General features: G+C 47.6%; 1 protein-coding gene across 7 annotated transcripts in view; it reads left to right on the forward strand.

The window, feature by feature from the left end:
- VANGL2 (VANGL planar cell polarity protein 2) overlaps window positions 1–21816 on the forward strand; it is a 60396-nt gene extending 38580 nt beyond the window's left edge. For 6 of the 7 annotated variants that reach the window (XM_061606312.1, XM_061606316.1, XM_061606313.1 and 3 more), the window contains 7 exons: window positions 5721–5996; window positions 8424–8544; window positions 9236–9843; window positions 11349–11485; window positions 12897–13032; window positions 14663–14894; window positions 17759–21816. In XM_061606312.1, the coding sequence (XP_061462296.1) occupies window positions 5926–5996; window positions 8424–8544; window positions 9236–9843; window positions 11349–11485; window positions 12897–13032; window positions 14663–14894; window positions 17759–18019 (1566 nt within the window). In that variant the 5' untranslated portion in view covers window positions 5721–5925 and the 3' untranslated portion in view covers window positions 18020–21816. Of the gene's footprint in view, window positions 1–900; window positions 946–5720; window positions 5997–8423; window positions 8545–9235; window positions 9844–11348; window positions 11486–12896; window positions 13033–14662; window positions 14895–17758 lie in introns of those variants that run through there. The other variant, XM_061606317.1, reaches the window with a different exon arrangement.
- Window positions 21817–23487: the final 1671 nt, after the last annotated feature.

Below are 23487 nucleotides of genomic sequence, written 5' to 3' on the forward strand. Positions count from 1 at the left end.
TTTCCAATTCAAGCCAAACTTACTGTACAGTAATCAACAAACTAAATACAACAAATCAAAACATAGAAAAACCATAAGTATTATTTGGAAGTATCTGTGACTGGGAGCAGCTCTCCAGGATTGCAGACTGGGTACATTGCCAGCCCTACCTGGAGATGCCGCCAGGATTGCACCTGCGACCTTCTGCATGCAAAGCAGATGTTCTCCCACTGAGCTACGGCCCTGCCCCACGGGCTTATTTATTAGCGTTGCAGTTGACTGCACATTGAGGACACTTTGCCTCCTTTCATTCTCCTCTTAGCTTTCCCTCCCCCACCCCCACGGTTCCCCGTTAAAGCGCCGCCAAGGAAGCTTTGTTATTTGGGAAGGGGGTTGGTGGTGATGCAGCAAGGGAGTATCTCGATTCTTCCAGCTGAAGTCTGTTGCAGCCCTGCTGGGACTCAGGCCTCTAGCACTTGGTGTTCGGCTCCCTTTTGCTGAGCCGACTCCGCATGGCGTGCTGTGGTGCTTTTTTGGCATGGTCGGTGCCGGCTAAGGGAATGGAGGACCAAAGTCCGTATTGCAGAGGGGGAAGGTGGATGATACAAGGGGTGGGGAGTAGCTGGGGCTCAGCTGAAGGAATGCATGACTGTTGGTAGGGCTGTCGGTTGAGCAATCAAAGTCGGGTTGAGTTGTTTGGCTAGTTGCATAACTGTGCAGCTAAAGCAATCATTTTTGAAGGAGGGAGGGAAAGCATCTTGTTTTTGGAAGACTTGCACCTGTGGCACAGCACCCCTGTGCTTGAGAGAGTAAATGTTTTTACTCTCTCTCTCTCTCTCCCTCTCTCTCTCTCTCTCTCTCTCTCTCTGATTCATGTTACAGTTTTAAAACTGTAATTATAGTATCAAATACACTAGATGATCAGTGAATAATACGGCTGACCTTGGCGGCTCATCTTTCTTTAAGGTATGTATTTAGCTGCAGCCGGAAAGTTGTTAATGTCAACCCCAACTACACATCTGAGAGGCGGGAGTTCCACAGACGGGGTGCCACTGCCAAAAAGGTCTTGTCTCCCCATGCCATGGGTTTTATTCACCTGCAGGAGACCATGCAGGCCTCCCCTTGAAGATTTTAGTGTATGGGCCAGCTGAGAATAGGGGGAGCTGCTCTGTCACGTATTTGGGCCCTATACTAGCCAGGGCTGATGGGAGTTGGAAGTCCAATGCATCTGGAGGGCACCAGGTTGGCGAAGGGTGCCTTACAGGACCAAGTAGATCCCACCCCTTGGCCACAGGAATGATGCTTTTTGCCCTTTAAACAAATTCTGCCTCTGTACCATTTGTTCTTGTGTTTGTAAATTTGTTTTAAATAGGTCACAAATTTATTTATTTAATCAATTAATTATGTACTATTAAATGTAAATTTAATAGAGGGATGTTAGCAGCTGACGAAGGCGGAAGCTGAAACATTTTGTTAATATAATAAAAACCTCTGGTTAATCACAATTACGTTCATATATATATATGTATATATTTAGTACTCTCTCTAGTTGTGAAAGTAATTTGTTTTAAACTATTTTTAATAATGTATTTTATATTGTTGTGACCCGCCCTGGGATCTCCTGGTGAAGGGCGGGTAATAAATTAAATGTTGTTATTAATAATAATAATTTATTAGACTTGTTAGTTTCTTGTTACCTAAAGGTCTCCAAGTGACTTACAACACGTTAAAAACATAAATATAAATGCATGATACAATAAAACAGAACAAACATTCCCTTCTACTCACATGCACTCTCTAGTTGACGTGGGCTCAGACCTTGCAACTTCGTCTGTGCTGGTGCATTTCCTAGGTGCAGCATACTGGCGTGTCTTCCTACAGCGCCGCATACTGTTGGGCTTTTGTGATGGCCCTTGGCCCACTTCTATTCTGCCTTCCTGTTTATGCTCAAGCCCACATCTGATCCTGCTGCACCTGTGGCTGGAAAGGGATTACAGGATAGCCCACCATAGTAGGTCATGCAATGGAGGCTGTAGATGAGGTGTTAGGCCTAGCCTAAGCAGGTGGGCGGGCAGGATGGGACTCTGCTTGCTGCCGTCTCCCTCCCCTAGCAGTTTGCCTCTGTCTTGCTCCCAGGATTTTGCCACACACACGCACCCCTGGACATTTTGGAAGGCCAGATCTGATACATAGCGGATTGGGTTGCAAGAGCTAATTGAACCCCACCCTTAAAAATGACAGGATTCCTTGGGTGTTGCTATCTCATTGCCTCTTGAAATGCTAGAGGTGAAGCTTCCATTGTTTTCCCTACAGGGCAACCTTTCTAGTAATCTGTTGGGGTTTAGGAAGCTCTGAAGAGCCAACCTAGACTGACTTTGATCCATCTTGCACCCATGCCTGGTTTTGCTTTTCCTTCTGTGGTTTCTTGGAAACAACAAAGTGTCTGTGTGTAAGGTGGGGGTGGGGATGTTGTCGTATCCTTGTGTAAGCCATTGAGAATATTTGGAAATGGGCATCACCAACCTCACAGGGCTGTTGGGAAGATCAACAAGGTGAGAACCATAAAGCAGATGTTTTGTGCAAAATTCTGTACAGAGCCAGCCTCAGACTGAAATTCGATGAGTGCTGCAAATGGTGCAAACTGAGCCTGTCTGGGTGCATTTTTGCAGATTTCATTGCAGGGAGGTACAAGAGCTTATAAAAGGTGCCGAGTTTCCTCCCTCCTTGACTGCTGGAAATCTTACCAGCCACACTCTGGACTTCTGAGACTTTCCTGCGCTCCTTCAAGCATATCTTTGCAGCCATGAGGGCTAGAAACTCATGAAAGCTGTGATTCTCAGGATACATGAATATACTTGCTTCTGCTGCTGCTGCTTCCTGCATTGCGGCTGGGCAATTAATGTGCAGAACAGCTCAACCCAGAATCTAGGAGCGGGTTGGGCCTTTCCTGTACTTGGCCTGCTACTTTTTACTGCCCCTGGGGTCCACAAAGTGGTGGCCTTTCCCAGTGTGGTGCCTGTCAAGGCCTTTGCCTCCTCCCCCTCCTCCCAATTTTTTAAATTCAGGTTTATGTGTGTTTTTGCTTTTTTGGGGGGGGCGGTGTTGCCTGCTTTTTTTTGTCTGCATTTTATTTGCTGGGGGGGGGAGTTCTGAGCATCACCAATTTTTCTTCTATGAAATGGATATTTTGTGGTACCCACCACAGTTCCTTAGACTTCTCAGTGTGCCCCAGAGCCCCAAAGGTTTTTTTGGGGGGGGGCTGCCCTACTCCACCTGGCAGTGGCTGTCCAAGGTCTGGGGCAGAAAACAGGACAGCTGCCTCCTACCAGCTTGGGCATTTTCTTTATTTGACCCAGTGTTACCCATTCTGGCTGGCAGCAAGACTTCATTGAGAGAGGAGTCTCCCCCCCCCCCAGCCCCGCTACCCTAAGAACCATTTGGCTGGAGGTGCCAGAGATTGAACCCAGGATCTTCAGCACCCAAAGCATGGGTGTGCCTCTGCCCTGCACACTGGGAGAGAGGGAAGAACGGGATCTGGCAGTCACGTTGGCAGGGAAGGCCCTTTTGCTGGGAGTCGGCTGGGATTTGTCCCAGGGTGTCTGTGCCAGGCTTGTCCCAACAGAGCCCTGCGGTGGGTGCTGATGGCTTGAATAATGGATTTCTGTGTTGGCTCCGACCCTGGGCTTGCTTCGAGGCAGTTGATATCTGGAGCATAAGATTAACAAAAACATAAATCATTGGAAACGTTTAATTTTGCAGCATTGGTAATAACCAAAGTGTGTGGGAGGGGGAGGGGGAGGGGGGAGGGAGAGTGTGTGAGAGTGAGTGTGAGAGTGAGTGTGAGAGTGTGAGAGTGAGTGTGAGAGTGAGTGTGAGAGTGAGTGTGTGAGTGTGAGAGTGAGTGTGAGAGTGAGTGTGAGAGTGAGTGTGAGAGTGAGTGTGTGAGAGAGAGAGAATGTGTGAGTGAGAGAATGTGTGAGTGAGAGAATGTGTGAGTGAGAGAATGTGTGAGTGAGAGAATGTGTGAGTGAGAGAATGTGTGAGTGAGAGAATGTGTGAGTGAGTGAGAGAATGTGTGAGTGAGTGAGAGAATGTGTGAGTGAGTGAGAGAGTGTGAGAGTGAGTGAGTGTGTGAGTGTGAGAGTGAGTGTGAGAGTGAGTGTGTGAGAGTGAGTGTGTGAGAGTGAGTGTGTGAGAGAGAGAGAATGTGTGAGTGAGAGAATGTGTGAGTGAGAGAATGTGTGAGTGAGAGAATGTGTGAGTGAGAGAATGTGTGAGTGAGAGAATGTGAGAGTGAGTGAGAGAGTGTGAGAGTGAGTGAGAGAGTGTGAGAGTGAGTGAGAGTGTGAGAGTGAGTGAGTGTGTGAGAGTGAGTGAGTGTGTGAGAGTGAGTGAGTGTGTGAGAGTGAGTGAGTGTGTGAGAGAGTGAGAGAATGTGTGTGTGAGAATTTTGGCCCCCTCCCCCTGGCTGATGTTTCTGTTGAAATATAACGAAGCCAGTACAGTAACATCCCTGCTTCTTTGGAGAGAAGGTGCTCTCATTTCCCGAAGAGCCTCCTTTGTCCCCAGACACTCGGGACCGAAAGGCCCAACACCATTTTGATTCTCCCCGTACCCTGCTCTGTCTCGCCATGCGACACTGGCAAGGGACTTTCTGTGTCGAGGAAATCTCCCGCTCCTGAAACTGGGATCCTGCAAGAGTCTGGGGCGCCCTGATGGGTGGCAGACCTTGGGGGGGGTCTCCCTTTTGGAATGGGGGTTTCTGTGCTTGACGTTCGTGTTTATGAGATGAGGGTTTCCAAAGGAAGAGTTGGTGGGGAGCTGCAGTTTTGGCTGCTGGTTTCTAAGATGGGGAGGTGTCCTGAAAAAGCTAACTAGTTGATAGACATGGGAAACTGCAGAAGGGAGCGCAGCTTCCCTATTACTGAGGCAGGTGTGTGTGGCTAACCAGTGACCCCTGCAAGCCCGTTTTTGTCCCCTTCCCCCAACTGATTTTGGTGGCATCGGCAAAAGGGGGGGAAAGTTTGAGCAGACACGGCTCTGGGTTTCAGCCTCTCTGCCCTGCCCAGTGCCCTGATGGGGAAGCAGATCAGCCCCTCCCCAGTGATCAAATTGGTCACTCCCCAGTAAATTCAGAGATGAGCCTTTGCCGTCAGTGGTGGGCAGAAGTATCATGATCCCAGTGTTTGGGGGTGGGGGAAGGAAGGAAGCACCCAGATTTATAGCCAACTTAAAACTGGCGCAGCCATTTATTTATTTATTTATTTATTGCATTTATATCCTACTTTGTCTCCAAGTTAGTATCCAGACATGGTTCTCCCATTCCAGATTTTATCCTCGCAACAACCCTGTGAGGTAGATTGGATTGAGCGGCAGCGACTGGCCCAAGGTCACCCAGTGAACTTCCTGTCTGAGTGGGGATTTGAACCCTGGTCTCCCAGGTTCCAGTCCAGTGGTCTTAACCACTACACCGCACTGGTTTTTGGCCATCGGGTTTCAAGCTGTTCCTCCTCTCCCTTCCACGCATGTGTGTGCAGACACCCAAAAGCTCTGTGAGGATGTAAGAGAGAAGGGTTCTAGCTTAACCATTTGCTTGATGTGCTGCTTTTCTGCATGCGGGGTCTTCAGCCCTTCAGCTACATTCTGCAACAGGAGGTGCTCTCCTCCCGTTTTGGAGACTTATCTCACTGGCTGGGGTGCATCAGGTGTGGCTAAACTCTTCTGCCTCCTTCCTTCCGCAGGTGCCCCCTTTTTTCCTTCTAAGACAAGCCCAGCCAGCCAATCAAAATAGAGTCCCTCAAGGTGAAAGTTGACTTCCTGAAGGTGCCTCTTGGCCTGAAGAAGCCTACCCTGAAAGAGGCAGCGGCTGCCTTGGCGGCCGTCCCGGGGCCCGGGAAACCCAAGTCCATCAACGTGGACCGCTACAAGGCTCGGCGCTCCAACAACATGGACAACGAGTCACAGTATTCGGGATACTCCTACAAGTCTGGGCATTCGCGCAGCTCTCGGAAGCACAGGTGAGCCAGCCGGGGTCCCCCCTTGGGCCTCCTGCTTTGAGCAAGCGTTAAAACTAGCGCAGTGAACTCTACATGGGGCTGCCCTCGAAGACAGTCTGGGGGCTGTAGCTGGTGCAGAATGCAGCAGCCATGTTACTCACTGGTACCACATAGTGGGGTCATGTGTCACCAAACCTGAAAGAGCTGCACTGGCTGCCTGGCTGCTGCTGGACCCAATTTAAGATGTTGACTCTGGTCTGTAAAGCTTCATGCAGCTTGGGATCCAAGTATCTGAAGGCAGTCCTCTCCCATTACCTGTCAACCCCTGCCTTAAGATCTACAGGAAAGGCTCTGCTTGTTGTTCGATCAACAGCTGTAATTTGCTGTGCAAGAACTTGAAGCGGAGCCTTCTCTGTTATGGCACCCCAGATAAAGAACACTCTCCCAGTGAAAGTATGGCTGTCCCCCATGCTGTTTTTAGATGTCTAGTTTTTTTCCCCTTCAGTCCTGTGGCGATTCTGATTTAAGAATTGGTTTCTTTTGCACCTGGATTACTGTTTTGTGATGTTTATTGAGTTCATAGTTTGTATGTGCTGTTGCTCTGTTGGATTTAGTGAATTGTTTGCGTTCCCTGCGAATTTTCTCATTGAAGGGCAGATTATTAATACAGTAAATAATAATGATGGACGTCCCTCCGTCCTACATTGAAATTTGACTTCCAGACATTCATTCTCTTTGTTATATTATTGACCTCATATCTATGCCATTTTTCTCGTGATGCACTCCTGGCATTCCCCATTTGAAACTTTAGTACGAGTTTAAATATCCATGATACAAAAGAGGGGAGGAAACAGGCCATTAAGCAGATTCTGGGACTGTGTCCTCTGCAGGGGGCAGTTCTGGGATGGGAGGGGTCACGTGGCGGATGGTCACAGGTAGGCCGTTGGGCGGGACCTCCCTGTCTCATCTCTCCATCTTCTGCAAACAATGGGGCAACGATTGGTAAAGAGCAATCTCTTTTTTGTGTCTGTTATCAAAAGCCACCTTTCCTGTCGTATACGTAAGTGCTATAGTACATAAGTGAAATATTGGCAGTTAAGGTTAGAGGTGTAACATTTCTGGCAATTTCAAAGCCATGGGGAAAAAGTGCAATGGAAAAAAATGTCCTGTTGTGCGTTGGGTTTTTTGAGGGGTGAAGGAAGGGACCCGGACATTTGGAAGAAAACTGAAATACATGCCATGCTTATTCCTTTATCAAACCTCAACTTATTTTATTGCTTTAACAACATACATTGTATCATTTCAACTTAATGTATACAATTGTACTTCAGCATATTGATGACATTTCCAGAGCAATCCTATGCATGTTCCTTCAAAAATATAAATGGCTTTCATTGCAATCCTATACATATTAACTCAAAAGTAAGCCCCGCTGAGTTTGATGGGACTTGCGTACACGACTGCAGCCTTAGTTTTGTGGAAGCAAAAGCACAACTGATGCAGGATCCTTGCTTCTCCAAACTAGACCAGAGGTCACCAGAGCAATTCACAAGCAATGAAGCTCCTGTGTGCTCCTCTCATGAAGGTGGCAGCACTCTGTAGGTGCAAAAAAATGCATCTAGGAGCAGAATGTTGTATGTGAAGACATATAGAGGAATCATAGGCTTGTATCCAACTAAGTTCAACTCAGAGTCGACCCATTTAAATTAATAAACCTAAGTCAGTCATATCTGTTAACTTCAGTGGGTCTATTCTGAGTAGCTCTAGCTTTGGATACAACTCATAATTCTTAAATGCTGGAGATTTTATTACATATTACATATTTCAAGTGAGTACAACTTTGTCTTAAAAGCATTTTACTCATTCCAAATGAGAAAATAATTCATAGGAGTCCACCCGCCCCATGTTCCCCAAAACTTTCAATTTTTCTGTTGGGAAAAAAAGGCGGGGAATATAGGGAAGGTTTCCCTGTTATTCCCCCCAGGCCTTCCTATCTAGAAGCTGAGCTTATAAAAGGAAAAGGAAGTGTTCTGGAACGCGGCTTACCTTGTGTGACTCTGTTCAAGAGAGGCCCCCTGGCATCTAGACCAGTAGCCTGCCCCAGCCTAGCATCTTCCAGAGCTTGGTGAACTACGGCTTCCATCATCCTTGACCATTGGGTGTATCAGCTGGGGCTGATGGGAGTTGGGGTCTGGAGGGCACTAGGTTGTGGAAGGTTGGCGTAGAGCTCCATGGGCCAAGAGTCTGATTCTGGGCGAAGCAGCTTCCTGTGTTTCCAGCAGCTAACACAACTGTGGGGCAGTGCCCATAGGCAGGCGAGAAGACAGGATGGAGGCTAAGTGGGCTGCAGCTGCCCTGAGGTGTTGACTGCAGAGCAGAGCAGTTGTCCTGCTGCTTTCCACGATTCTCAGTGTGCACCTTTTCCCTTCCTCTACCCGCCGAATGCAGAGATCGACGAGAGCGTCACCGCTCAAAGAGTCGCGATGGGAGTCGAGGGGACAAGTCAGTGACCATCCAGGCTCCTGGGGAGCCCCTGTTAGACAACGAGTCGACACGGGGCGATGAAAGGGTGAGTGGCTTGTTGCGAGTGAAAACAGGAGCCCCGGGAGCCCCAGTGACCAGCATCCCCCCCTTTTCTTGAGTACTTTTCCAGAGCGTGGCACCCACTTAGCAAGTGATTTATACTGAAGTTGGGAGCTGGCGCTGGGTGTGGCGGTTCAGAAGGCTTCCTGTGCAAACGTTACATTTCATTATAAAGTGTGAATGAAGCCTTTAAAACCATCTACTGTGTCCGTTGTCGATAGGGTGCATCAACATCGAGTGTTCATTGGAGCTGGCAATTGTCAACAGTCCCATTGTATAAATCAGTAGCCCCGTTGGGGAAAAGTAACAATGCAGTGAAGCTGAACGATGGAGGATTCAGGACAGACAAAAGAAAGAACTTCACACACACACAGCACATAGTTAAGCGATGGAACTTGCTCCCACAGGGGCCAGTGACAGACCCCCAACTCTGGATGGCTTTAAAAGAGGCCTAGACAAATTCTCGGAGGATAAGGCTGTCCGTGTCCACTAGCCATAATGGCTATGCTCTCCTTCCATAGCCAGAGGCAGTGTGCTTCTGAATGCCAGTTGCTGTCGTGCCCATTGAAGCAGGCATCTAGTTGGCCAGTGGGGGCACAGGATGCTGGACTAGAGGGCCCCCTGTTGGCCTGAGCCGGCACTGCTGGGCTCTTCTGATGTCTTTACCTCTCTTGCAGGATGACACCTGGGGAGAGACCACCACGGTGGTGACGGGCACGTCCGAGCACAGCATCTCCCACGATGACATCACACGCATCACCAAGGACATGGAGGACAGTGCCCACCTGGACTGCTCGCGCCACCTGGGCATCTCGCTGGGCGGGGCCTTGGCCCTCTTCTCCTTCCTCACCCCCTTGGCCTTCATGCTCCTGCCCCAGCTGCTGTGGGGGGAGAGCCTGGAGCCCTGCGGGACGCCTTGCGAGGGGCTCTTCATCTCCGTGGCCTTCAAGCTCCTCCTCCTCCTCCTGGGCAGCTGGGCCCTCTTCTTCCGCCGCCCCAAGGCCTTCTTCCCGCGGATCTTTGTCTTCCGCGCCCTCCTCATGGTGCTCGTCTTCCTCCTGGTGGTCTCCTACTGGCTCTTCTACGGCGTCCGCATTTTGGACTCACGCGACACCAACTACCAGGGCATTGTGCAGTACGCCGTCTCCCTCGTGGACGCCCTGCTCTTTGTCCACTACCTGGCCGTGGTCCTCCTTGAGCTGCGGCAGCTCCAGCCCCACTTCACCCTCAAGGTGGTTCGCTCCACCGACGGAGCCAGCCGGTTTTATAATGTTGGCCACCTCAGGTGAGCGGGAGGGCACGGCTGAAGGGTGGGGTGGCCTGCTGAATGTGGGCCACTGTGGGATATTCTCTTCTTGATCGTGGTAAGCTGCCCCTCCCCTCCTCAGAGTGGGTACACTTTTACAAATAAAACAACAAGCATCAGTATGTAAAACCTGTAACAAAGGAAGACGGTGAGTCTCCTTGCTGGCAGAATTAGGTACATTTTGCGTGCTTTTGAAAACTGCTCGGAAACGGATGAGAAACACAGAGCGAAGGGCAACATGCTAGGTGGTTAACTGGGACCAGCTGTTGGGAGGACATCTTTGCTGCTGCCTAATAAGCTGCTTCAGCTCCTAGTCAGTTTTTCAGAGCATCAGTTGTTCTGGCTGGGGCTTCATTTTAAAGCCTTCCATGGGTTGAGCTTCGGGTACCCCAAAGAGGCATCATTTGACCCGTGTGCTTGGATTCCCTTTGGGGTGTGACCTCTAACTGCCCTCATCCCTCCCCCCCAAATGAGCTGAGACAGGTGGCGACCGGGGTCAGGGCCTGCTCTGTTGTTGCACCCCATTTCTGGACCTCCCCTACCCACCCCGGGAGCCTATTTTAATGTCTCTTCTTTTTGGCATCACACAAAGACCTCTTTCTAGTCATGGGGCTTCTAGTTTGATGAGTTTTTCAGCTGTTAATTTTTTTATTCTGCCCTTCCATTTTGTCGTTGTTGTTTCGTAGTGGGATTGTGTGTGTCTACCACCCTGGAAACACTCAATGAAGGGTGGTACACGCATTGTTTGAAATGAAGAGATGAAATGTTGGTATCCCCCAACATCAAGGCAGAAACCTGAAACATTTGGTAGTTTTGCAATTGATTTCTCGGCTCCAAAGAAAGCTGAGCATCTAACCCTGGGTGGCTGATCCCCAATTTGCCCCAACCCCAGTAATTTTTTCTCCCCACTCCAAGACCCCACCAATTTGGTGACAGTGGCAAAAAGAAAAGACATTTAAAAGTAGGCACAGTGCAGGGGCGGTTAGAGCGCAGCACCCTGATCCCGATGATCACAGTCTGTTGGAATTGCTTTTTAATATGTTTTTTTAAAACCTTTTTTTTTTTCTAAACAATATTTTTTTTAACCATTTTTATTTAAGATGTTTTAAAGCTTTTTTAAAAAATGTTTTTAAAGTTGTTTTGTTTTAATGTATTTTAAGGTCTTTTTTTATGATGTTTTAAAGTGTTTTTGTTTGATGCCCTGGGCTCCTGCTGGGAGGAAGGGTGGGATATAAATCAAATAAGAAATAAAGAAATAACATTTGATGAACAGAAAGATGGCAGTACCTCCCCTCTGCTGATCTGCTTAGATTAGCTATTTTTGGGGTGGGTGGGGTGTGAGTCTTCCTGTGTGCATGTGAGAGTGTGGGCTGGCCACACCCACCACTGGCATGCTGCCCTGAAGGGTTGGCCAAGGGTGGCCAAGAAAGCTTCACCACCCCGATCTAACCAGACCTGGCCCTATACTCTCTCTCCTCCTGCAGCATCCAGCGAGTTGCTGTGTGGGTCCTTGAGAACTACTACCACGACTTCCCGGTCTACAACCCTGCCCTCCTCAACCTGCCCAAGTCTGTTCTCTCCAAGAAAATGTCTGGCTTCAAGGTGTACTCGCTGGGCGAAGGTGAGCATATATGTGAGGAACATGAGAAGCTGCCTTAGACTGAGTCAGACCATTAGTCCATCTATCTCACTGGTGTCCACACTGACTAGCAGCAGCTGTCCAGGATTTCAGGCCGAGAGATTCTCCCAGCCCCACCTGGAGATGCCATTGGGGATTAAACCAGGGATCTTCTGCGTGCAGAGCAGATGCTCTGCCCCTGAACGATGGCCCTGTCCCCCATACAAAGCGGTCTTGGAATAGTCGGGCCATTGGTTCACCTGGACCAGTCTTACCTGCTCTGACTTGTCAGCCTCTCTCCAAGGGCTGGAGCAGAGGCTTGCTCCCGCAGTCTTCTGACTGGAGGTGCCTAGAGGGTTGAGCATGGCTGCTCTTCCATTGAATCATGCCTTCCTCCCCACACACAGCCTGGCCAGGGCGTCCTTGTAGCTGCTGTCTTCTGTCCTCTCGTTGTTAGCATTTCCTCTAACGATGCTTGGGATGACAATCACTGTGCCAAGCAACGCTTGCATTTATGTCGGGTCCCCCTTAAAAGCCAAGGGAGACGCAATGGGGGCAGAGCTGTTTTGTTCAAACTCTTCTCTGCCCCAGCCGCATACAAAGTGAAAAATCAGTCAGTGTACTGCACTACAAACAAAATGTTTAAAATAAATATTAAAGTAGAGAGTGGGGCAATTCCCCCCCCCTTGAGTGCAGGAGGAAGATTTCTAGGCTGACCACACATGGTGCTTTTCTACTCATTTGCACTCCAGGAGTGGAACTGAGCATATCAGTGGGAAAAGAAGCGATTGGGGGAGATAAGGAGCTGATGGGGGAGGGGGTCCCCTTTCCCGAAATCCTCCATTTTATTTTCATACCAGTTGGTCTATCCCTAGTCAGTTTCACGTGGGTTCAGTTTCCTTGCTAATTTGCAACTTGAAAATAATAAAAGGAAATCTGCAGAATAATTTGTATTTAAATATTTAATTTTATCACATAATGCATAGTTAAATATGTATGTTACCTTACTGTATGCATTTATAAATGCATGTATCATCCTAAAAACATCTTTTAAAAAACACACATTTTGGTATGTCTTTGGCGCCATGAGCTGTGTCGCAAAATTGGGAAAAGTGCAAACTCTGAAAGACTGTTGCTTACCAGGGATCAGGTCAGTTCGCATCGTAATTCAAAAAAATTGAATTCTTCAAAGCATCCCTAACACTGACTTGACACACCTTCCTTGCTTTGTATCCAGTTAAAGCACACCTGGATATGGGTTGCTGCTGCTGCATTCTCAAGACCTGTTTGCAGAACTTGGCTTGTGTTTGTGTGTGTGTGTGTGTAGCTTGGGCTGCTGGGCAGAGTCTCGGGAGATGACTCTGAAAGGCATTCTTGACCTCTCCCCCCCCCCCCAACTTTTCCCGTCTTCCAGAAAACACGACCAACAACTCCACAAGCCAGTCGCGGGCCGTCATTGCTGCAGCCGCTCGGAGAAGAGACAACAGCCACAATGAGTATTACTATGAGGAGGCTGAGCATGAACGCAGGGTCCGCAAAAGACGTGCAAGGTATGTCCTCACAGGAACGCTTGTGCCTGGTTGTCCCATAGCAGAGAGAGAGAAACTAAGCTTGGCTTGCCAGCCCTTGCAACAAAGGGATGCATCCAGTGCTAGTCCCACTCAGGGTTGTTGTTGTTATGTGCCTTCAAGCTGATTTCGACTTATGGCGACCCGATGAATCAGCGACCTCCAAAACCATCTGTTATAAACCACCCTGTTCAGATCTTGTAAGTTCAGGTCTGTGGCTTCCTTTATGGAATCAATCCACCTCTGGTTGGCCTTCCTCTTTTTCGACTCCCTTCTGTTTTTCCCAGCATTATTGTCTTTTCTAGTGAATCAGGTCTTCTCATGATGTGTCCAAAGTATGATAACCTCAGTCTCATCATTTTAGCTTCTAGTAACAGTTCTGGTTTAATTTGTTCTAACACCCTGAAATTAACGGACCTCAGTTTTATTTTTTATTTTTTATTTATTTATTTAATTTTATTTAATTACATTTCTAGACCGCCCTATAGCAGAGAGCTCTCAGGGCGGTGTACAACAAATAACTTTATATTAACTTTATATCCCACCCTTCCTCCGAGAAGGAACCTAGGGTGGCAGACAAGCGACAAAATGCTAAACACAAAACATAAAAACAACTTTAAAAACATCTTGAAAACAATTCCAAAACAGATGCATATTGGGAAAAGGTCTCTGTTTAAAAGGCTTCATACTATACATTTCAAATAAGTAAAACTTTGTGTTAAGCACCAGTTTGTTCATTCCAGAAGAGAAAATATTTTATAGGAGTTTGTTTCAGTGTTCCCCAATTTTTTTATTTTTAATTTGAAAAAGTCCAGGGGAACAGGTTTGGGGGGGGGAGCAGCAGCGTTCCCTCAGTTTTTTACCCTCTCCTGATCATCTCTAGGCAGGGATTTGCCATCTTTGCTCTGAAGTACCATGTATGTTGATGGCACTTTGGAAATAGCATTTTGACAGTTGTTATTAATGCTCATAGTAATATGTAGAGATTGTAAGCGAGATCTCTGCCTGATGTGCTGGTGTTCTGTGCAGGGAAGAGGGCTTTTTTTCTGTGTTGAGCTGAGGGAATAGTCATACTCAAATCTTCTCCTCCCCTTCCCTCAGTCTGAAATGTTACAGCCTTAAAAACCTTGTCATGTGACTTTGTTGCAAGCATAGACGGGCTTGTTCTCCCTGTCATAAATTGGAGGCTGGAGTGAGTTAGGGCAACCTTTGGACACTAGAGGACCACAGCCAGAGAAGATTACTTCTCTGTTCAGTACCTATTCCACCCCATTCCTTAAGCACCTTGCCTCCAGGCTCCTGGTCTCTGTCTCCTTAGGAACTCTTCCCAGCTTGGCTAAGGTTTTCACTCCAGCCAAAGGGACAACTTTTCCTTTCTCTCACAAACTGAACTGCAAACATTCTGACAGCTTTTGTTTCCGGAGCAGACAAATTGTTTGTCAGTATTCCATGCAGTCCCGCCCAGCTGGTCATTGTCAGAGCTTTTGCTGCCCTGAGCCGCCTCTTCCTTCCTCCGTTCACTCCTCTCCCCTTGCAGTCGCTTTGGGAGGGGCAGGCAAAGGGGGTTTGCAATCCACTGCTTATTATAGCAGGGCCCCTCTTGTCCCGACAGGCTGGTGGTGGCTGTGGAGGAGGCTTTTACGCATATCAAGAGGCTCCAAGAGGAGGACCAGAAAAACCCGCGGGAGATCATGGACCCGCGAGAGGCGGCCCAGGCCATCTTTGCCTCCATGGCCCGGGCCATGCAGAAGTACCTGCGCACCACCAAGCAGCAGCCGTACCACACGATGGAGAGCATCCTGCAGCATCTGGAGTTCTGCATCACCCACGACATGACTCCTAAGGTAGGCTGGGCAGCGGGGGCTGGTTGCCTTCACAGCTAGCCATGTCATCTTACGTAGAGTTTCTCTACAGAAGGTGGTTTGTAGGTAGCGACATTATTCTCAGAGTAGACCCATTGAAATTAATGGGCCTAAGTTAGTTGTGCCCGCTGTCTTTAATGGTGGTATTCAGTGCTTGTCCTACTCGGAGAACGCCCATTGAAGTTAATGGACGTGGCTAATTTCAAGGCATTAATTTCAGTGGGTTTACTCTGAGCAAGACTTAGTTGAATAACAACACCCAGTGGCTCTACTCTAAGTAGAATAGATACAACCCCGGGTTTTTTGGGAGGGAGTGCCATGGTGTGACACTTTGGCTCACTGTCCTTCCTTGGCTCATTCGGCAGAGCCCTGCTGGGTCCAAAAAGGCTCAGTCTGTTGTGCTGGCCAGGTGGATGCTTCTGAGAAGCCCGGAAATGAGGCTTGAAGTCAGTGAGCCCTCTCCTCGTTGCTTATCTTCATCAGCCTGGCATTCAGGGATAGACTGCTTCTGAACATGGAGGTTCTAATTTAGCTCTTTCTAGACTCCCGCCCTTCACCCTTTCTGGCCATTGGTACAGTGGGCCAACTTTTCCCTTTTAAAGCTGTTTCTGTTGGTTTATTTCACCAGTTTATTTTTTATAAGGCACTCAACAATTTTTCTGTTGTGCTCTACAAGGATGAGAAAACCGACACCCTACCTTCACGGCTTAAAACCCAAGAGCATGGGGGTGGCCCTCCCCAGCCTCGTGCTTGGTCTCCCAACTCGCAGCATCCCACAGCTGCTGCTGATGGGAACTGGGAGTCCAGCAAGCTTCTGGAAGACACCGGGGCGGGAAAAGCTGGTGTCGGGTTTATATTCAGATTTTTATTCTTAATTAATTAATTAATTTGGTAGCCATAATATAAACCTGGCTTTAAGCGTCTGAGTTATGATCGAGCCTGCCTGACAGTGCATCATGAAGTCAAGTTGCAGAGAGGGTTGCAAATAGAGCAGTGATTTTTAACCTTTTTTGGGTCACAGGCCCCTTTGAGGATCTCATGAAAGCTATGGACCCCCCTCCCCAGAAAAATGCAAGTAATATACACACCCAAAACATTGCATACAATTAATTTTATTGCGTTGGAAATTGATTTTTGTGTGTGTGCCTGTCAGGATCCCTCCTGCTGCCACCTCCTGTCAGGTCCCTCCAGTCAGGATCCTGGTTTTTATTTGTTCTCTCACCGTCTCTAGCACAGATCTTGCAAGATCCCACTGCTAGGCAGCACCACCAGCCACTCCCTATTTCACAGTATTACATTGGGACTTTGCCTTAGACCCCTTCTGGCTTATTGTTACTTTGTGTCTGGGTACAGGCCACAACCCCCCTGTATCTTTGTGCCAATAAAGCATACAGGCCTGGGTTGCCCTGGATACTTGATGATACACTATCTCTTCACCGCTGCCACCATTTGATACTGTTTCTCCACCTTGGTAAATACCCTGCCCTCCTTTCTGGTCTGTGTAAACCCCAGCCAAGGATCAGGCTTTTGGTAAACCAATAAAATATTTATTTATAAACACCAGGAAATAACAAGATTACTTAAGGTATATGAAACCATGTCTTTCTTTATGTTTCCAATCATATATAGTCTGTCTTAATACCAGCCAAATATAATCCAACCCACAACCAACTCCATCTCACAACAACCGACCAACCGACTCAACCAACAGAACCCTTTCTCAACTGTCATCCTCTCATTTATACCTTCAGCCACTCAAACGCTCAGCCAATCACAATACATAATTCTTCAGCATTCTAGCCCATGTACTCCCCCCTCTCACTCGCTCTACTTACCACATTTACCCTACAAAACCTGCACTTACCATATTTACTGTAATATCTACATACAGGGACATCACAGTGCCCTGTGCATGGACCCCCTGAAACCCATACACGTCCCCCACCCTGGTAGATGGACCATATTTAAGAACTACTCCACTAAAGCCTGCTAGGTTTTTTAATGAAGGTGCTCCCTAGTGGCTAGAAGCATGATTGCAATTCCTGTTAAGGTTGGCCTATTCTGTTCCCCAACTCCCCTCCCCCGACTCTTGCAACCTGCAAACAAACATTAGATTAAGCTCTTTCAAGCAGGATTTTAGCATTTGGTGTCCTCATGCGGTGCTATTAAATTGGGGGAATAATAGCTAAGGCAACTCGCTATCTCAGAAGGCAAACAAAGTCAAAGCTACTTTATAGATGGATGGATAAATCTGATCTCTTATGAAGAGATGGACGTCGAATAGAGCCGGTGGATTTACAGTGTTTTGGTCAGTTCTGGATGATTTATGGAACCACTGTGGGGAAAACTCTAAAAAGATGAAACTGTGTGACCTATCGGTGTAGAAAACAGTTGTTAGATTTTGCTGTATCAAGATGTATATGATATAGAATACTCTTACTTTGTCATATTAAGTAGCTTTAAGTTTATTGATTACTTTGTGACCAATAATTTCTGTATGAATATTAGAAAAAAATGAATTGGGGGGGATGGGGTTACATATTTCAACTTCAAGTAAAGCTGCATCCATTGGACACTTGCCCAGTGGCCGGTGGAGCCTCCATGCCAGGGGGCAGTGGAATCCATTCTGGGTTTTAGTCCAAACTTTCAAGGAGCTGTCCAAGCAGAGAGCACCTTGGGCAGCTCCTTGCAGCTTTGGACTAAAACCTGGAGCAGATTCTACTGCCCGATTGACATGGATCCACCACCTGCCACTGTCCTGAACCATCCAGTTTCTTGCCCCTGGCTTTGGAGCTGGATGATGGCCGCCCCTGCTGTCATGCCCCTTCTCTCTTCCATCCCTGCAGGCATTCCTTGAACGGTACCTGACCGCTGGGCCCACCATCCAATATCACAAGGACCGCTGGCTGGCTAAGCAGTGGACTTTGGTCAGTGAGGAGCCAGTGACCAATGGCTTGAAAGATGGGGTGGTCTTTGTCCTGAAGCGCCACGACTTCAGCCTGGTGGTGAGCACCAAAAAGATCCCCTTCTTCAAGCTCTCGGAGGAGTTTGTGGACCCCAAATCGCACAAGTTTGTGATGCGGCTTCAGTCGGAGACCTCTGTGTGAACTGGAGCCAGGGCGAGGGGCTTGAATGCCCGAGGAACAGCGATATGCGACAGGGAGCTGCTGGTGTATAGCATCTGTCTCTTTGGGGTTTAGCACAGATGTCCAAGTTTGGGGTTCGGAAGAGGTTTCTCCATGTTTTGGTAGAAATCCTTCCCAGAGTTGTGAGTTTACATCTACGTCTTTACACCTTCTGATGCCGTCACTGACTGATCAGGTCTCCCCTTTCTCCCTTCACAATGCCAGGTGAGGAGTGGGGTGTACATGCACCCTTTTTCCTGTTCCTCCCCAGGTTTTTTTTTTGTAGCAACACTCCCAGGAGCTCAGAAGGCGTGCAGATGGAAAGGATGGTATCTTTCCCCCTTCTTCTCTCCCCAGTGAAATGATTGAAATTTATGGTGCCAAATGTTAAGGGCTAATTCTGTTCACTGTCTTGAGCAGCATCTCCAAAAACAGTTGGGTCTGAGGAACGTCTTTGAATGTTTGCTTGTTTTTAAAATGAAAGAACACAAACCAGCTAACCTCACTGTTCTGGCCTTCGAAATATCACCTGATGCTGTGATTGTTGTCGTATTCTCTCGGTCTCTGAGCTCCGACTCGACTTGCACAAGACTCTGTGGAGCACTATAAAAGAGAGTGCCTGTTGATGGTAGGCTGTGGCTGCTATTTTTTGATCTTCCATCATTCCATGGCACATGCAAAACCACCCAGGTGGCTCTTCCGAGTTCTTGCAAGTCAGGTGCACCAAACACCTGGTTTGAGCCTCCTCTGGTATCTTTCTCCAACTCAAGTTTATAAACAAAAAAAGACACTTTTTTGTGAAGTTTTTTAAATGGTGACTTTTTTTTAAAAAAAAAGCTGATCTCTTTCAAAAGACATCCTGTGTGTTGTAAATAGTTGACTTCCTTATGGTGACCCAGGCTATCTCTTGCTGGGTCTGTCTCTTTCACTTTCCGGTGTTTGACTTGAAAGGAGGTTGTAGCATTCTGTGGGACTTGAGTATAAAATGAGAAACTGCCTCCCCTTCTGGAGCTCAATCCGATGGGCAGCTTCGTCTGCACAAGCCTCCTTGAAATGAATGGCAGCCCCACACGAGGATTGGAGTGCCTGCCCATTTTGGTGAGGCTTCTGCAGGGAAACCGTCCAGCGGATCATGACCTCTCTTGGAAAATCACAGCAAGAAGCCATTCATTACAAGGTTCTGGAGCACCCTCTTCTCCATCTCGAGCCCTGCCATCGGGTTTCCAAAAAGCAGCACACTCGAGATTCTTCTTTTATGGCAGATTCATGGCTTCGTTCTTTCTGTGTGCTGTGGAACCATTGCCTCCTCTCCACCTGTGGGAAGCCAGAGCATCCTAAGTGAAGCTGCAATCTTGTCCTATAAAGGAACCCTCATGTGAGTTGCTGCCCAAAGCCATCCCACATTGCAGCTGGAAGCCTCAAGCCTTCAAGAAATTCCAGAAGCACCCTCCATGCCTTTTGAGAAATCCAAGAACAAAGATGGTCATGGGCTGCCACCATCAACTAATAATGCCACAGTGGGCTGTAACTCTGTGTCCTGTCAGTGTTCTAAATGTGGATTATTCTTCTTTCTTTGGTTGATTATTTTCTGGAAGAACCTTCCTTCCTTCCTTCTTTCCTTCCTTCCTTCGTTTGTTCATTACAGTAACCCTTCAGGTGTTTTTCTGCCAAGGGTCTTTCTTTGGCTGTGCTACGGTTTCAACTTATCTTGCTTTTTAAATAAATAAATTATTATTATTAAAACAAAGTAAGGCAGCAGTTGGGTTGCTCTCAAACTAATTGCTTGGTGAAGGCTATTTTGCAGCCCATCTCGCTTGGTGGGTGGTTCTCTTTAGGGCTTAGTAAGGATATGGGGGGGGGGGGTTAAAGACATCTTAAATGGCACCACACCTGTCCCAGCTGAGGCTGACGGGAGTTGTAGTCCAGAACAACTGGAGGGTACCAGCCTGGCTAAAGCTGTCAACTTGGATCACTGTGACGTTAAAATTGTATTTCACTGTGATTTTTTCCCTAATGTTTTGTGGTTTTTTTAAATACTTGGGGCATGATGCAGCCCAAAGAAGAAACACTTTTAAAATTCCCTGTTAAAATATATATCCAGTTGAAACCTGTGTGCATCACTATGGCTGGATTCTGCAGGAGGCGTCTTTTTATTTTTCTTATTATGATTAAAGGAGGACTTCAAAAAGATGTTTCCTTAAGTTGGATCTGTCCAGTTATTGGGGGCGGGAGGATGGGAGCAGCATTTCCCCCGTGCTACAAAGTCCCACGCGAAGCAGCTGGGCACTCTGGCACATCTGGGTTTCAAGTGCAGACCTAAAAATGTGAAGTGCAAAGGTGATTTATCACGTACATGATAAGCACTCTTAACTGTACAAGCGACCTCTCAGGGGAGCTGGTTGGGACCGGCTGTCGCTCCCTGTCGAGTGTGGGAAGCCCAGCCTGGCTGGCTATGAAATGGCCTTCCGACACCTGCAAATAGGGCTCACCTGCATCAGTGGGAAGGTTTTCCCCCTGCCTTGTCTTGGTGAAACTCTGCCCAGAACTGAACCCCTTTCTCTGCCAGATGTTACCTCCTCTTGTGCCATCTCCTGAGCACCTGGCCCTCTTTTTTTTGGTCTCCATCTTTCCACAAATTGTGTTAGTTTAGTTTCCGCCACAATCCCATTTTAAACTCATAGACGCATCTCTCTCCTCACCCCCACCCCCAAATTCTGGCATAGTTTGAGATCCTCTTGATCTGGCGCTGGTGGGATCAGATGAGACAGATGGCCTGGGAGCTTTGAAGCAGCCCCTTGAAAGGTTATCGCAGCCTTTGTAGTCCCAAACATTTGGAGGGTACTGTATTGGCAAAGTCTGCTTTATGGCTTGGGGAGGCGGGTTCTCCGTAGCCTCGGCTGCTGTGTAAACCCCACTGCTGTTGGGTCTTGCAGCTGTTTTGCCATTCCAGGGGGGCAGCTGTCTGGGTTCGCCCCTAGAGGCAGCAAGAGCTGGTTCTCTCTGCACAAACCTTTGAGCGACAGAAGAGTGAGCCCTCTTCTTAGAAAGAGGCTTCAGGTGAGCCACCAAATGTCCCATTTGTGTAGCAATAATGCGCTTGCCTCGGGTGATGTGTTTTCTCAAGTTGGTTGAGTCATTTCATGGCGAAAGGCTCCCGGTGATGAAATGCTCACGACCCAGGCTTGGATCTTGAATCTCATTGTGGTTTTTTTTCTCTTCTCTGTTGCCAACTTGAGACCATCCATTTAATCCAGGCTTCCCCGACCTGGTTGTCCTTGCAGCTGTGTCGGATTACAACTCCCATCAGCCCCAGCATCATACAGCTGCGCTGGCTGGGGTGAAGGGTAGTTATAATCCAAAACTGTTGGAGGACACCATGCTAGGGAAGGCTGGTTTGACCTGTCCCTGTGCATCTCTGATCTTGGCTTTCCAGGTGTGACTTCACTGCCATCTGACATTGTCACAAACACAACTCACCTGGCTTGATCACAAGTGTGATTTGGCAAGAGAACACAGTTTCAGTGACAGACCCTCGTTTGAACTGAAAGTGTAAAATATAGACTGGCTTTCCCTGCCTCAAACACACACACTGAATTTAGGAAGGTTTTTTGTTTCTTTTTTAAAGACAGAGTTGGAAAAACCGTGTGCATGCATGTAGAAAATTGTAAAGTGTAAAATTGTTTTTTAATATATAAAAGTTTGTTTTTCCCGTTTGCAGTGGTACTAAGCATTATGGCAATGTTAGTAAGTTTTTTTCCCCATAAATATAGGGAGTAAAATTGTACATTTTTTTAAAAAATAAACAAACACCTTTTGGAACATTTGATACTCCTATTTTTTCTTTCAAGTGTGAGGTTGAAATGTCTGTTTATAGTTCAGCTGATTTCCCCATTGAAAGGTAAATGTGAAAATTGTGATTTGACCCCTGATCAGTATCTGAGTGAAATATCAGGATGTATATTTGGTGCCTGGTGTGACTTGAGAGGCACAAGGCAAGAGTCGATAACAGCAGCCCTGCAAATTGACATTTACAGATGGAAAACTGAGGTGGGCAGGTGGTAACTTGTCTAACCCCATCCGAAGAGTTTAGTTGTGGAACTAGTATTTCAGGTTCAACATTCACTGCAGCACAGGGTGGATTCAGGCATCTCAGATTCATTCATAACTAAGGTATTTTGATGACAGGTTGCTGTGATAGAAATAGGATATTTTAAAAAATGGGGTTCAGAGTGGGCCTGCATCTTAGGTAGCAGGCAGTCTCAGGAGATCTTAGACTCCTCACCTTTGGGGGAGCAGGGTACCTATGCCTCCAGCATCTCATGAGCCAAGCAGCATGAAAAGGGAGTGTGTTAGCAACTGAGAAGAGTCTTCTAACATGCGTCCTTGCCCTTTCCTGCTGATTGGAGCCAATCGGAGTGAAAGGAGGCAAGTCAGCCACTGAGAAGACTCTCTTCAGTGGCTAACACTCTTATGCTGATTGGCTCCTAGGGGTGTCTGATGTTGTAAGAGAAGGCATGCACAAGGATCTCCTTTTCAACCCAGCAGCAAAAAAAAAGGGGTGGCAATGGCTGTGACTCATGAATGGACCCTGCACTTCTGAATTTACCACTACGCTACTGGTAGCAGGTGACTGGGAGTGGAGTCAGCATTCTCCATTTTGCCCTTGCCTGGTTTGGTACAGCTGTTCTGAATGCTGCTTATAATCTGTGTTGGAGGCGGTTGCTCCAAATGGCAGACGATGACTCTCTCCCCAAAGCCACTGGCTGTTCTTGATAATTCTGCTGTGACTGCTCCTGTTGCATTTTGCCCTGAGTGGCTGCAACACATTAACTGCTCAATGAAACTCCCATTACAGGCAGAGGGACGTCTCTGGGATGAGGAAGTGGAACAGGAAAGCGGCTGCTAGAGGGGCCGCTCCTCTGAGCCTGGTGCCAGTGCTGCAGGCACTGCTGCTGGGGGGGGGGGAGAGATTGTTCCTCTGTCTGTTTGCTGTCTGATTAAGGGCAGAATGCTGGGTCTTAGAGGGGAATTGCCCTTTTTATGATACAATTTTTATGAATATATTTCATGTAATGAATACACAGGTGCCAACTTGGTTAGTCTTCAGTATGTTCACGTTGAGGCCTCATCTGTACTATACAGTTAAAGCAGTGTCATGCCACTTTAAACAGACATAGGTTCCCCCAAAGAATCCTGGGAACTATAGTTTAAAGGTGCTGAGAGCTGTTAGAACTCTGGTCCCTTCACAGAACTACCGTTCCCAGAGTTCCCTGCGAAGAGAGATTGCTTGTTAAACCACGTGGAAATTGTAGCTCTGTGAGGGGGATCAGAATTCTCCTAACAAATCTCAGCATCCTTCACAAGCTACAGTTCCCAGGACCTTGGGTGGAATCTATGACTGTTAAAGTGGCATCAGAGTGCTTCAAATGTGTGGTGCGGATGGGGCCTTA

The sequence above is a fragment of the Rhineura floridana genome, chromosome 22, assembly GCF_030035675.1.
Source record: "Rhineura floridana isolate rRhiFlo1 chromosome 22, rRhiFlo1.hap2, whole genome shotgun sequence".
NCBI classification, from domain to species: Eukaryota; Metazoa; Chordata; class Lepidosauria; order Squamata; family Rhineuridae; genus Rhineura; species Rhineura floridana.